We start from the raw sequence: 14,943 nt of genomic DNA, 5'->3' as shown, positions 1-14,943 counted from the left end.
ACCGTATGTTTGACAAGTTTGCATTTCCTGACCATACTTTCTGCTGCTGCTTGAAAATTTATTCTTTGGCTCCAGCCAAGAAATTTATTCTTTGGCTCCTTCCATGGAAAGGAAGATTATTGGGGTTCACAGAGCCTCAAGTAAAGGTCAGAAGTGTTCATCCTAGTGTACAAACATTAGTGTAGGGATGTATATGGGACGTTTTAGCTGGGGTAAACCATAATTTGCTGTGCCCATTTATCTGGCTTTCCACAGATGTTTTGGTAAAGAGGTGGAACATGGAACACGGGGCTCATAGTTTCTGCTTTTTGTTGGGCTTTCAGTTTCTCAACTCTGGCAGTTTCGATACATGACAGACATCACAAATCAGCCTTTCTTTATGACAGTTTTTTCTCTAGTACTTCCTCAATCTCCTGGGGGTGGGAAAGAACAGAAAAAATCATCTGACACAGAAGCATTAAAAAAAAGACCTCTGAGGCCTTGCAAAGGAGTCTTGATTCACACAGGGAGAACTGCCTTGACTTTGTTCATTCTGTTCAACCAGGAACTGCCTGAGAAGTGGAGAAATAGAACTTAACCATCTGTATCTAAGAGGCTGGAAACCATGTCTCTTCCCCGACAGCTGCGAGAAAAGAGGTAACGTGTCTGTCCCTCCTTCCGCCTCCCCACGAACCTCCATGTAACTGCTACGATCTGTCAATTTAATTTTGGATGCAAGTTTCTGTGCTGATTCTAATAGGCTTCTTGTTTTTGTAGCTTCCAAACTATTAAGCTGCTCAGCGTGGAGCAGACCATTTCTTAAGTTGGAGTGAACTTTCTTAATTTTGTGGGGGGTATTCACCACCTAGGACAATAGTGGGTCATTGTCCTCTTTATAGCTGTTTTAGCTTTATATAGTTTCCCTCTTACCGGGGTTTGTGATACAAGTGTTTGTGATTATTATATCTCTTGATCTCCATAACCACATCCCTCTTCACAGCAAGTGGTAGTATTTACAGTGTTGTGGGTGGTGCTGACTCATGTCATTCTCCTCATACAGCAAGCTATTACAAGACTTTGCATCATTATTTCAGCCTTCCAGATAGGCTACACATTGTGAAAGCCCATCCTCTGGGATGTTCTCCTAACAGTATAAACTGAGCCAACTGCCATGTTTTTTGTATTATCAGAATACTTAACATTGTGTCAGCTTGGCCTTCTTAGATGATCCTTTTGCAATTTTTTCTTTCTACCTCGTTGGGTATATTTTTCCCCCTCGTTCTTCATGCTTTTTACTGAAATGTTAATATAAGTGCCACTGTAACAACACTGAGTTGTAAGATTGAAGCAAAGGTGAACTTATTTTCTGTTTGTCAAATATGTTGTACAAAGGAGAAGTTCCCAGAGGAAAAAGTACCTGCCAATCCATGCTGTTTTATTGTGTGAACAATAGGAGTGTGAGACTGTGGTCATATGGCTGTTCTTTAGATATTCTTGCAAGGATCCTCCCCTCTCTCTTGCTTCAAATCCAATCCTTTCTAGGATCTGCAAAGCTTATTCTAACCTTATCCACTGTCATATGTTCCTTCATACATTTTACATTTTCAAATGAGTATCTTTGTTCTTGCTTCAGGATATCTGCTGTGACTGAGACTGAGAGGTCTCCCAGTAAATATTTGCTAGGCTATTTGTTCTTCTTCCAAAGCCCCTTTGAGAGTCTGCTTTATTGTGATATTTACAAGAAAGCTGGGTAACGTTTTGACAGCTGGTGCAGGCACCACTAGTTGTGATGTAGAGCCATTCTATATCTTTGTTTCTTTGCTTTTTTTTGTTGTTTGTGCTTATCCTTCTGTTGTTTCTTTTCTTATATGCAAAAGGTATATTGTATGCATCTTATACATAGATTTTCAAGAATTAGCTTTATGCTGTCAGTTTCTACAGAACTTAGCACAAGCAGCTCTTTTCTTAGTACTGTTTCCTATTCCCTACAGTAAGGCAGTAATAATGACAGCATAAATCATGGTGTGTAATGATCTCCTTAGAATAAGAGATGCTATTTCAGACTTACTGTCAGTCTACTAGATGTTGTAGGAAGGATTAAGAATGCATCATTACTTGGTCACATTTCTCAGGAAAAGCTTACCAACTCACGTGATTCTTTTGTGGTCCTGCTACTCTTAGGAATGATACGGATCTTTTTCAGGCTTGATGAATCTTCACGATGGTCACTGACTTATGCTGAACATATAAAAACTTGACACCTCAAGATTGTCTTCCAGAGGAAGACAGTGACACAATTTTTAAAAACTTTTTGGTTTTGACACTACATAATGTGATGTTGCCTAACTATCTTTGTTCTGTATGGTGCAGTGACCTCTGAAGGCTAATGCCAGTATGAATAACCTAAATATTTTGCTCTTGCTTCACAGTGATTTTGACCAGCTTCCAGATGATGTGCCTGTTTCAGCTAACATTGCAGATATTGAAGAGAAGAAAGGCTTTACTAATTATTATGTAAGGAAAGAGATTTATCCTGTCTTTATATGCCCTCATCTGTGATTGGTTTGGTTTTGGGAAGCAAAATGCAGTTAATCTGGTATAGTTGGTTTTTAGCATGAATGTGAGGAGAAATTCTCAGTGCTTCTTTTTTCTTGATGAAAATGTTAGTGAATGAAAGTTAGTCTATCACAGATGTAGTCTAAAAATGTATTGTCTAGTGAAATGTGACAGAGGTATCCTTTAACATTGCTTGTTTTCTAAATTCTTACCTAACTTCTGATTTTTTTCCTGTCAGAGTGGGGTACCTTTGGTGAAGACAGTGGGAAACAAATTTGAAAAAGTAGAAGGGCAGGGTCTTGTCTTCATTATTTCACAGTACTGCAAGTTAGGATGCTTCCATCTTCACAGATGGTAGCATATTAATAAATCATGAAAAAGCACACAGGGAGGGAATAGTAGGGAAAAGCACTGGGAGATTTTCTGAAAAGGCTTTTTAGGTAAGACCAGCTTAGTCTGGCTTCTTCAGGGTGTGCTGCTTTTAGTGGAGGCCTTGCTTATAAAACCTTCCCACTGCAGTATGCAGGTTTTAGGGACCTTTGGTTGCTCTGTCTTTATGTTTTCTGAAGTACTGGCTGCAAACTGACTCAGAGATCAATGCATGGAAATCGTGGGCTCCTTTAGAGCAAAGTGATTTTGGTGAGAGATAAGTAAGATACTGGTTGGGAGAGGTCAAACTATAATTTCTGACATTGTGTTCTTCAAAGTCAGAAAGAAGTATGGAAGTCTTCAGCTCTGAAAATAAATTCTTTTAGATGTTTATCTGTAGATTTTGATGTTCTAAGTAGCTACAGTAAAATATTTGTATTTACTTAATATATTCCATTTGTCACTGTCACCGTTTGACTCAGGTCTGACAACAACGCTCTCAATCCCCTCCCCCTCCCACCCAGGAAGGGAAGGAGAGAGAGAAAAAGAGAGAGACTTGGCTGGATTGAAAACTAAACTACACAGCTTTAATTAAACACTAATGAATTATATAAGAAAATATATACAATTATATGCAAATATGTTCAGGTATGGGCAAAAGCCTCTCGTCTCCCCCCACCCCAGCAACTCCCACAGCACTCCCCTGAGATTAAGACAGTCCTGAGGAATCCTGAAGCTGCTGCTGGAGAAAGCACAGAGTGATGAGGGTCAGGAGAGTTTGAGCCTAAGGGTCGACGGTGATGGATGAACAGAGTCCTCCCCAGACGCCAGCCATGGACGGAAGAGAAGGGGAGAAGCAGGAAGGAAGTTGTCTTCTGTGATCTCTGACCTTCCTTTGAGCTTACATAGATATATGGAATGGAATATCTCTGGCCCATTTTGCTGTCTGTCTGACTCAGCCTCCTACAGGGGGTCACAGATCTCCCCGTAGTGTCTGAGCTGGCAAAGCGAAGGTGCGACCTTGAAGACCCAGCAGTTAGAAAAACAGTCCAGTGTCTTATCAGCCTAGCAGAACACACAGTTGCTAGTTAAAAGAAAGCTTACTGAAGGAAAAAAAAGAAATCAGTAAAGGGAAAACTGGCTTAATCCTGGCTCAAACCAGGACAGTCACAAGCATAAAGTAGCATCTAGTAATTTCAGGTTTCCTTTTAAGATTATGTCATAGCAAGCAGCCACAGGAACACGATCCATGGGAAGCTGGACCCACACATACACCACACTGCCTGGTGCTAACTTGTTATTTTCTACTACTTGAGACTGCAGTTGCTTAACTTAACTCAGCCCCTAAGACACTATTCCTGGAGCACTGATTTTACATTCCTATTGTATGTCTCACTTTCATTTGGTAAGTGACTATGAACATCAGCCTGAATGCCCCTTCTCTGTTTCAGATGTTTGTCATTGAAGTAAAGCTTAAAGGTGGTGGCAGATACCTGATTTTCCGACGCTACCGTCAGTTTTATGCTCTGCACACCAAACTAGAGGAAAGATACGGGGCTGAGAGCAAAAATAGCCCTTTCACCTGCACACTCCCCATATTACCAGGTAAGCTGTCAGTATTATTCTAAGCCCCATGCTTTCCTAAAAAGGAGTGCATTGTAGGGAAGTAATTGTGACAAGGAACTAATACCCAGCTGTGGATGCTGGAGAAGTCAAGCTCCACTGGCAGTCCCTCCACTTGTGGAAACATTCATTTAGAAACCTAAAATCCTTTAGAAAATATGTATTTTCTTGGAGATCCTACTTTCTCCTGATTGCTTCATTTCTCTGACAGCTTCCATGTTTATTTTTCTTCAATAACTGTCACAGGTTTTATATTTTCCAGGAAAAGTTTTTGTTGGGGCTAAAAAGGAAATTGCTGAGAGCAGGATTCCTATCCTAAATGTCTACATGAAGGTAAAATTTAATTTTAAGGTAGAGACTGCACTGAGTACTGCAGATGCTTACCCCTTGAAATCAGCTAAGAGAGACAGTACTGTAGTCCTAGGTATCTGCTTCTCTCTAAATTGTTTCTACTGAAGACACAATATCCACACTGTGGGACAACCTGCAGTCTTATTCCCCAGATTGTTCAGACTGTAGGATCTGCTGGGATATGCAGTTCACAAAGGCTCACTCCCTGCCTTCATACATAGATAGATATTCTTACAAAAATACCACCCCAAGATGTATGAGGAAATGGTCCATCTTCAGGTGTTGCATGAATCTGGAGTTGGTATGTGCACCTAAGGGACTGGGACAGTGGGGTGGGCTTCTGGGTGTACCTTCTCTGCAATGAAGACACAGCCAGCAACGTCGAGGAGATAAATACTTTGTGTGCAGGTTAACTGAAGACCTGACTTTAAATCAGTAACAGTCTGAAACACTAGCCAGGGCTTCCAGTACTTAAGATTGCCTTCTTTCCACAGTCATTCATGTTCTGAAGGGAAAGACAGAGAGCAATTTACTTTTTCTGCAGTAAATCAGGCACAAAAATAGTGAAGCAATACATTGGCCAACGCTAGGAGTAAACAGGAGAAACTGTCAGCTGTTCAGCTGTGTCCTGCTGAGTGAGAAAGGAGAGGAGGGAGATTTCTGGCAGTAATGAATATCCTTCATGATCCTGTAGGTCAGAGAGGAAAATTAGTTACATGTAAATAAATAGAGAATTGGTCTTTCCCACTGTTACACTCTGCTTCCTACTTGCTCTTGGCACAGAACCTACTCTGCCTACCCGTTTGGGTGTTGATGGATGAAGAGGTACGGCTGTTCTTCTACCACTCAACCTTTGATAGCGAACAGGTGCCTCACAGGCTGAGACGGCTTCGCCCACGGACACGCCGAGTGTAAGTGATTGACATGTTTTTTCAGTGTTGCTTGATGTAAGAGATGCTGTCCAGAGTCAGGGGGAGAAAGAGATAAGGATCACCACTCTGTTTCCCAAGTCAATTAATGAAGTATTATTATGAGGATCTTTGTGGTAGAGTGAATATGGGGTATTTCTTGTTTTCAGTAATCTCAGATTTTTAAAGTGCATATGGTACTTGCATTAAAGGAAAATTCCAAAATAGGAGTATATCTTGCTTTTAAAACAAATGCTGCTCAGCATTATCTGGTGATAGTTCTTTAATGGTAATACCACAGAATCATAGAATCATAGAATGGTTTGGGTTGGAAGGGACCTTAAAGATCATCTAGCTCCAAATCCCCTGTGTGGGCAGGGACACCTCCCACTAGACCAGTTTTCTCCAAGCCCCATCCAACCTGGCCTTCAACATTTCCAGGGAAGGGGCAGCCACAGTTTCTCTGGGAAACCTGTGCCAGCGTCTCACCACCCTCTCAGTAAATAATTTCTTACTAATATCTAATCTAAACCAACCCTCTTTCAGCTTGAGACCATTGCCCCTCATCCTGTCACTATATGACCTCATAAAAAGTAAAAGCTAGAGAGTCCAGTTTTTCTGTAGCCCCTTCAGGTACTGAAAGGCTTCTATGGTCTCCGTGGAGCCTCCTCTTCTCCAGGCTGAGCAACCACAGCTCTCTCAGCCTGTCTTCTTATGACATATATACTATAATGTGCAGAAAATGTAGTCCAAGCTTAAGGACATAGTCTTGCAGTACTGAAGTCAATGTGAGTTTTGGCACTGAATTCAGTGAGGTCTGGTTCAGACACTAAATGAAATAGAATACTTTGTTCCAGTCCTTCATATAAACAGGGGCCTGTCCTACATAGCAACATTGACACTCCTTTGGAGAACTGCTACCTAGACTTCATATTTCATTACTCTTTGGACAAATTAATTCTCCTTCCAACATAGCAAAGATGGACCCACTTCCTTACCACCATCAGTGCAAAAACTGTGTGTGTGTATGTGTCCCTGGATGCATTTGTGATGGCAGCGTTTGAACTTAATGCTGAAATGCTAGAAACAGGGATGCCCAGAAGACAGAGTAGGGGTCTGAGCAGTGGTGGGGAAGAGAGGTCCAAGATACTGACTGTGTTGGAAATTCCATCTGTTCTCAGCAGCAGACATCATCAGATTGCTGCTTCTCTGCACTGAAACCAAGAGAACTAGGGCAATGTTGTTGCATTTGTATTTGCTTACTTCAGTGCTACACACAGATTCTCATGCAGATTCTCCAGTGATCTATGGCTTTCCTACCTCTTAAATCAGGAGAATGCAGACACTGTACTTCTGATTATGTAGTATTTTTGATGACTAGAAAGAAATATTTACCTCCCTGTTATGTTCTTTCTTTGCAGTAAAAGCAGTTCATCTCAAGGCCCTGTTGTTGACCGCACAGCAGCTCCACGGGCTGAGGTGAGTACTCTGCACAATCTGTCATAGCATAGGAGATGAAACTCTCTTTTACTTTGGTATTTCATTGATCAAGTTGTCTTTTCCAATAACAGCTTGGGGAAAGGAGGGAAAGTGAAATCAAAACAGGAAAACAATTGATTTTTAACAACAAGGAATGAAACAAAGGATGGAAAGAAGGATTCTCTTCCTCCCTAGTTGAGTAATGAGAAGGTCCATTGTGAAGTTGGAATGGCAGGAGGCTCAAAATTGAGAAACATGCCCAGCTTATTGCCAAATGATTCACACATACGTAGTGATATCCATAAATGACATTTAAAACAAACACAACCTTCAGTCTCACTCGGCATATGTTTAAAAACTTTTCAGGTGAGACATGTTAGTATTCTCTGTAACAGAAGTGTTCTACTGAGAAGTGCCTATACCCTTGTCTTTTGCTGTATATTGTCTTGGTATTAAGCACATGAAACTGATTTGTAACCAGTACTTATCTGAGCATGGTCTTGCTTCCTGGAACATGTGACTTTGCTATGTAAGATTAGAAAACTGCAAGTGTTTGAGGTTTGTTGGTTGAGGTTTTACACTGAATGTGGCAGGTCTTGGATCATTCGTATCTCTTGGGTTTCGTGTATTGATTTATTAATATTGAATATATGTATCAAAACTTTCCAAAATGCTTTTGAAAGAGCTATTAAGTAGCCTTATGGGCTACTAGGACAACAATGACCATTTTCTATTTTTTATTAGGAGAACTCTTGACATTAGCAGGACCAAAAGAACCATCTCAATACAGAATAAAAAACACATTCTTTTTTAGCTTCTGTAAGAACATTGAAATGGCTATTATGTTCTCTAACAACAATGGGGAAGACATGAATTTTTGACGACTTGGCCACTTTAATTATTCAAGAACATCTTGTTAGGGTGGTAGCAAGTGCTTACCTCCTCTTTTATTTTTTTCACCCTGAAGGGGGCATCTAAGTTCCATTTTAACTACATTTCAGTTTCCCAGACTTCCCCAAATCTGGCAGTTCAGCATACAGGCCTGGAAGCTGAATGTAAAAAAAGTTAGTTACCCTTAAATTAGGGCACAACATTTATGTAATTTTTAAGGCTCTTTGTGGTATTATGCAGCATATCTGAAGCTGTAAAACTGCACCCAGAAATAACATATATATTTTCAGTTATCAGGATTTCAAGTTTTCAAGTTGTTAACTCTCTTCAGTGCTGTTGACTTATTTGCTTTTAAAGTGTTTTCAACTTCTTTCTTTATATTTATTTCTCTGGTATCCAGTGTCCTGACACTTTAAGAATCCTAGCATGAATCTTTCTCAGAATCATGTTTATCCTAGTGCTTTCACTACTTCTTCAAAGCATTTTTGTGTGTGCCAAGAAAGAGAAGAAATTCTGAGAACTGCAGGCTAGGGTCATATGTATGACCTTACCCCAGAAACACATCTGTGATGACAAAGTGCATACTATCATGCTGCTTTATGCTCTCACCCCGTGAACAGGACAGAAAGAAAGATTCATTTGTGCAATTCTGTGAATTAATAATTTAAGTTTTATTACTTTCCACAGGCACTGTTTGACTTTTCTGGAACCAATAAACTAGAACTCAGCTTCAAGAAGGGAGACTTGATTTATCTACTCAGAAGAGTAAACAAAGACTGGTTGGAGGTAACACTGCAATACTGAATTACCAGCATACCTTGAAATATATATGAGTAGAAAGGGCTCTCCTAGTCCTTGAGACCTGTCTCCTCTTTTCAAGGAGAAACTTTCTCATAATCAGGTCTTATAGTCAAGGATAAATCCTTGACTCCAAATTTGAAATAGTTTCCTTCCTTGGTGGCTTTTAGCTTACAAATTTTCTGCCCTCTAGACTTCAGTTCTCATTTGCATTTGGTTCTGCTGGAATGTTTTTAAATTCTTTGGAAGTGATTAGAGCACACAAAGGCCACAGAAAGGAGATGGAAACTCCATTTCAGTCATTAATTTGCTTCATGCCTCAGGGTGAGCCGCTATATACTTCATGCTTCATACCACAACACACGTCAGCCTGATTAGAGAGAACGTGGGCAATGCAAGAGTGTTCTGAAAAAGGATGAGGAAAACACGCTGTGTGTTTGCTGATATGGTATCTTTGATTATTCAAACACCAAAGCCTTCCTTGGTGACCACTTCCGTTTTCCACACAGTTTCAACTCTCCACCTTGTATTTGGCTACACAATTGTATAATATTTTTGTAGGGATGCCATCAGGTCACTGCCATAGTCTTTCTTTTCTTGATTACAGTAGAAAAATTCTTAAAGTTGTTTCCATGGAAATGAACTGAATTCCAGAACTTACTGTATGTGGCCAAAATGGCATGTATTTCTTCATTCTAACACTTACCAGGGAACAGCTGATGATGCCACTGGGATTTTCCCATGTGCTTTCGTGAAGATCATAAAAGATTTACCACAACAGGAAGACACAGTTAATAAAGTTCGCTGCTATTACCATGATGAGACGATGAGCACTATCAGGTAATAAGAAGGTAGTCTTCCAGCTCACTGCTGAAGAAATGCCAACAATTCTCCTTTCATGATATCTAATGGTTTGATTTGGTTCTTTTACAGAGATATCCCAGTGGAAGAGGATCTGAGCACCATTCCATCATTCAAAGATCTTATGGAATTGATGAGGTACAAGCAAGCTTTTATTTGTGTGTTTAACATTATCTAAACATTTGTCAAGTTCCTCCAGTCCTTCCCTGCTTTGAGATTGTCAGTAAGCATGGAATGCCACACACTTTTAACTCAATGATGCTGGGTAGAAGTTTCCATTTCTTGTTCTAAGATCAGAGCCATACCCCCATACAAGGATCTTTTATCTAATAAAATACTTTTTCAGGATGCAGAACAGCACCTTCTAATAGCTGTTAACCAAGTTTTAAACTAAATTAATCTAGCATTGAATATCAAAACATCAGAACATCAAAGATTAGTAATATAACACCTTTGTTAATATTCTTCCATTATTTAACATCCTCTCAAAAAACCCCAACAATCACACGTAGGAAGGAGAAAGAGGATAGTAACTTCAGTTCTCATATATGAGAAATTTATCAAATCCACACATTAACTGTGCCATGTGTGTGGTGTTACTGCAAATGGTTCTTGGTTCTGGCAGGTTTCTTAGCTTCAACACAGCACAACATGAATGTGGCAGTAAGATTTTTCAGTACTAGCTGTATCAAGAATGTCAAGACACCCAAGGCTTTTTGTGGCTTTTAGCAGAATTAATTAGATTACCTGTACATTATACAGCACCTCCTGGGCATTCCTTGATTACTGGAAATCAATCAATTTCTTTTCTACCAGGCGGGAGTTTGACCAAGATGACATTGTTTTGAATTACCAAGACCTTGATGGTGATCTGATCCGGTTACTCTCCGATCAGGATGTTGAACTCATGGTGTCTCAGAGCAGGAGAAGGCCCTTTGAGACGCATTTCTTCCCTTGGAAGTTGCACATCAGTCACAAAGATAATTTGGGCGTCTACAATACTTGTCCTGGAATAGGTGCTACTCAAACAGTAAAAGCTACCTAAGTGCTATATGGAGACGTTCCAGTTGAAGTGAGCTTGAAAAGAGTAGTTTTTAGTAACATATTACCTTTCAGTGTAAAATCTGTACTTAGTTTCTTCAGCTTTTTAGCATGCCTCTGTAAGAGACACCTACGTGTAGACCTGAGAGAGTGAGGAACAGAGAAATAAAAGCACTGGCCGTATTCACAAAGCAAGTCAGTGTCAGCCTACAAGACGGGTCCAGTGTCCTGAGTCCCAGGACCTGCTCTAATCAATATTTTCACTCCCACAGCTAATTATTTGTCCAGAATGTCTTCACAAGCTTTTTTTCCGAGTCTGCCATAACTTTCTCTTCACCTGCTTTTATGAACTTTTGTGTGCTAGTGCTTATGACTGTGTAATTATTTCTGTCCTGTGGGAGTCTGACTGGACATCCAGAGTTTGTTCTGGAAGCATCGAGAAAATGTTGCCACATTTCAGTGAAGAAATTGCAGCTCCTCTTTTCTTTCTTCTTTCCACTGACCAATATTTCAATTTCTGTGAATCAAACCTAGTAAGTATGAGGTGTGTCTCAAACCTTTTTGTAATTGTACAGACCACTTATTTCTGCATTTTGGGAGAATGTGATGCCTTTTCAAACAGCAATTTCTTCTCTGTCTGTCTTCTGCTTTCTGACACCTCATTGCAAAATAGAACTAACAAGAAATTACTGTATCAGATACTTCAACAAATAAACTTACATATGAGTTTATTTTATCAGTTTCCATTCAAAAGGGGTTTTTTGGAGGGTATGGAGTAATTCTGCACTGTTTGGGTTTGTTTTTTGTTTTCTTTTGGTTTGTGTTTTGGTTTTTTTTTTTTTTTTTTTTTTTTTTTTCTTGAAAGTGAGTTAATTTTGAAGAAAAGTTTGAATGTTACCTATTCAGCTTTCCTTAAGGAGGAGTTAATTGTTGAATATATATATATAAACAATTTTTTAGTAGTCATGCAGTTAAAATATTTTCTTCTTGAACGAACTTACTGCTGCTTTCAAGAATTACAAGTTATGTATGTTTTACACAAATTCTTTGATACCTACACCACTGTATTTTACAAATACCATGTGTGCTGTCATGGTGTTAAAAATGTACCATCAAGTAAAAGCTAAGAAGTTAAAAGAGTTTTCAGACACCATACTTTGGATTTGACTGTTAGTTTCTGTGGCATTAGGCTACAATTCCTTATTTTAAAAAACCTTTTCCTTGACCAGCTGCTAAAATTCATATATACAAAAGGGAAGATTCATAAGTATCTTAAGGTACTAAGAAAGAGTTAACTAATGCATAAAAAAACTATCCTGCCCCTCCCAAAATTGGCAAAAAAATTTCTTTTTTCCTTAGATGTTACTTGTAATGCTATCAGGTAACCACATCTTCAACAACAGCAATAGTATTTCAAGTGACTTACCTTTAAATTGTTTTTGTTTTTTCTTCCTCATGTACAGAAATAGCTTATATATGCACAGAAGTTTAATATTCTATTGTCGCTAGACCTGCATTTATGCATGTAATTGTATTGGAAATAAAGGAAAGAGTTTATATTTTGAGATAAGCATTTTGTTTGCTATATTTGGATTCATAATCAATTTCTTTCTTGACATTTTATTAAGTACATAGTTGTAGCAGAATACAAATCCTGAACAGACTCTCCAGAGAGTTTTAAGATGTGCTACAGGCCATTTTTGCTTTCCAGGAGCAAAGGTTCCACCTGAAGAATCCATGCATATGAAATTTCAGAGGTAGTTAACATTCAGAAGAGACACAGATTAAGCCTTCCTTTTTCCATGATGGAAGGTTTTAGTTGACATTATTTTACAAAAATGTTACAAAATGTAACCTCCCACTTCAAAAGCATTGCAATAGCAATGCAGTTCAGGAAGGAGATGAAGTAATAATCAATGATAATGTCAGTAAGCTTACACCTTGTGATATATAACAGAAAGCATTTTAAGTCTGAAACAAGAAAAATTGGCATGCGTGGCTTGCGAAGCTTCTGATGTGCAGGATTCCTCGTTACCTGTTCTTGGAGCTCAACAGAGCAAGTAACATCTGAAGATTTTGCTGACAGCTAGGTTGTGTGATACAACCAGCAACTCAGCAAATCTGTTTGAAGATGGAAGAGTTGTTTAAATGAAGAAGGGAAGGGAGGAAAAATCTCTGCTAGGAAACAAGAAACCTCTTTTCCAAGGGTGGGGGAGGAACATACATAAACTTACTGGCCTCTGAAGATCACAGCAAGAGGATTTCTTTCTGCCTTTATACTATAATGCAAAGTAAAATCTGACCGTCCAGCAAAGTCACATATTCCCTTCCTCATCTTGCAGGCTTTTTATGCACACCTCCTGGAAGTCCAAATGGCACATAATTTCCTCAGATACATCATATTCTCCTTCTTGGTTTGGATGTTTCCCTTCTTCACACTATACATTTTTTATCTTGTGTACTGATGTTGTTGTGAGAGCTGAACTGGGCTAACTGTGGTTTTGGTCAGTACTACAGGGATTTAGAGAAGGTGTAGAGGCAATGCAGGACAGACAGACTCTGGCTGTCTGAAGGCTCTGTATCTGAAGGCTCTTCTTAATGCCCTTTAGTTTACCCCTGAAGAGTGCAAACCTGGCTGTGTCTTTCCCTTATGGCAACCCAACTTTCCTATAGATCTTGTTACTGAAGGCTACTGGGCTAAGTTTTAAAGGTGGATTTAAAACAATGTGACTGCCTTGGATACAGTGTAATGTCAGATGAACTCTTCTCCCCAGTTTCAGTTTGCTTTCTTTATGTGCTACAATAGCTATAATTTACTGTTAATTGTTGCTAAAATTGGTAAAACTTACTTTTAAACATATTGCTCAAATTAAAGGGTTACAGAGATAAAGGTAGTTCTCTCTTCCCCTGCCCACCCCAAGATATCATAGAATCAGGATTCCCAAACCTTCCAGACCACAGAAGAAGTCAGGAGTGAGGAAGACTTTACCTTGATCGAAGTAGGTTGTGTTAAAGATCATCTTCCAATCCATGGGCCCTGATGGGATGTACCTATGTGTGCTAAGGGAGCTGACAGAAGTCATCACTAAAGGGTTACAGAGATAAAGGTTGTTCTTTCTTGTTGTCCTTGATTTTCCTTGCCAGTTTTAATTCTAAGGAGGCCTTAACTTTCCTTGTTGCATCCCTACACCCTCTGACCACATTCTTGTATTCTTCCCAAATGGTCAACCTCTCCTTCCATGAGCTATAAACTTCTTTATTCCACTTAAGTTTGTTCAGTAGTACCCTGGACAACCATGTAGGTCTCCTGGCTCTCTTATTTGATTTCTTACTCTTTGGGACACTTGGATCTTGAGCTTGGATGAAGTGGTGCTTCAGTATTAACCAACTCTCTTGAGCCCCCATTCCTTACAGTATCCTATCCCACTGGATTTCTCTAAGCAGTTCCTTGAAAAGGCCAAAGTTAGCTCTTCTGAAATCCAGAGTTTTGACCCTGTGAGATGCTCAGTGCCTGCTGCACATGATTCTGAACTCTACCATCTCTTTGTTACTACAACCAAGGTGGCCCCAACCTTGAAATCTTCTACCAGTCCCTCTTTGTCAATACTAGGTCTAGTAGTACACCTCTCCTTGTTGGTTCCTCCACCACCTGAGTCAAAAAGTTATAATCAGTGCATGGAAAGAACCTTCTAGACTGTACCTGCCTGGTTGTGTGGTCTTCCGAGCAGGTATCAGGGTGATTGAAGTTCCCCATGACAACCAAGGCCTGCGACTGTGAGGTGACTCTCAGCTGTCTGTAGAAAGCTTCATCAACATCCCCACCCTGATCCGATGGCCTGTTATGAACACCCACAACCATGTCCCTTATATTAGCCTGCCCATAGGCTCTCAACCTACTCTTCATCCATCCCCAGGGAGACCTCAATACATTCCAGTTGCTCTCTCACATAAAGAGCAATTCTACCACCTCACCTTGCTGCCCTGTCTTTCCTAAGAAGGACCACGACAATGTTGCAGTCATGTGAACTATCTCACCATGTTTCAATGATTGCAATGAGATCATGGCCGTGCCACCACACACAGACTT

General features: G+C 39.7%; 1 protein-coding gene across 1 annotated transcript; it reads left to right on the top strand.

Moving 5' to 3' along the window:
* Positions 1-414: 414 nt before the first annotated feature.
* NCF4 (neutrophil cytosolic factor 4, 40kDa) lies at positions 415-10,883 on the top strand. Its single transcript, XM_010005752.1, has 10 exons — positions 415-636; positions 2,409-2,493; positions 4,356-4,509; positions 4,790-4,860; positions 5,662-5,789; positions 7,208-7,265; positions 8,844-8,942; positions 9,664-9,794; positions 9,888-9,953; positions 10,632-10,883. Exons 1-10 carry the CDS (start codon positions 605-607, stop codon positions 10,858-10,860), a joined length of 1,053 nt encoding a protein of 350 aa, XP_010004054.1. The 5' UTR covers positions 415-604; the 3' UTR covers positions 10,861-10,883.
* Positions 10,884-14,943: the final 4,060 nt, after the last annotated feature.

Source organism: Chaetura pelagica, unplaced genomic scaffold (assembly GCF_000747805.2).
Source record: "Chaetura pelagica isolate M959 unplaced genomic scaffold, ChaPel_1.0 scaffold79, whole genome shotgun sequence".
Classification (NCBI taxonomy): Eukaryota; Metazoa; Chordata; class Aves; order Apodiformes; family Apodidae; genus Chaetura; species Chaetura pelagica.
The sequence above is the reverse complement of the archived record's forward strand: the minus strand, read 5'-3'. Positions and strand labels throughout refer to the sequence as shown.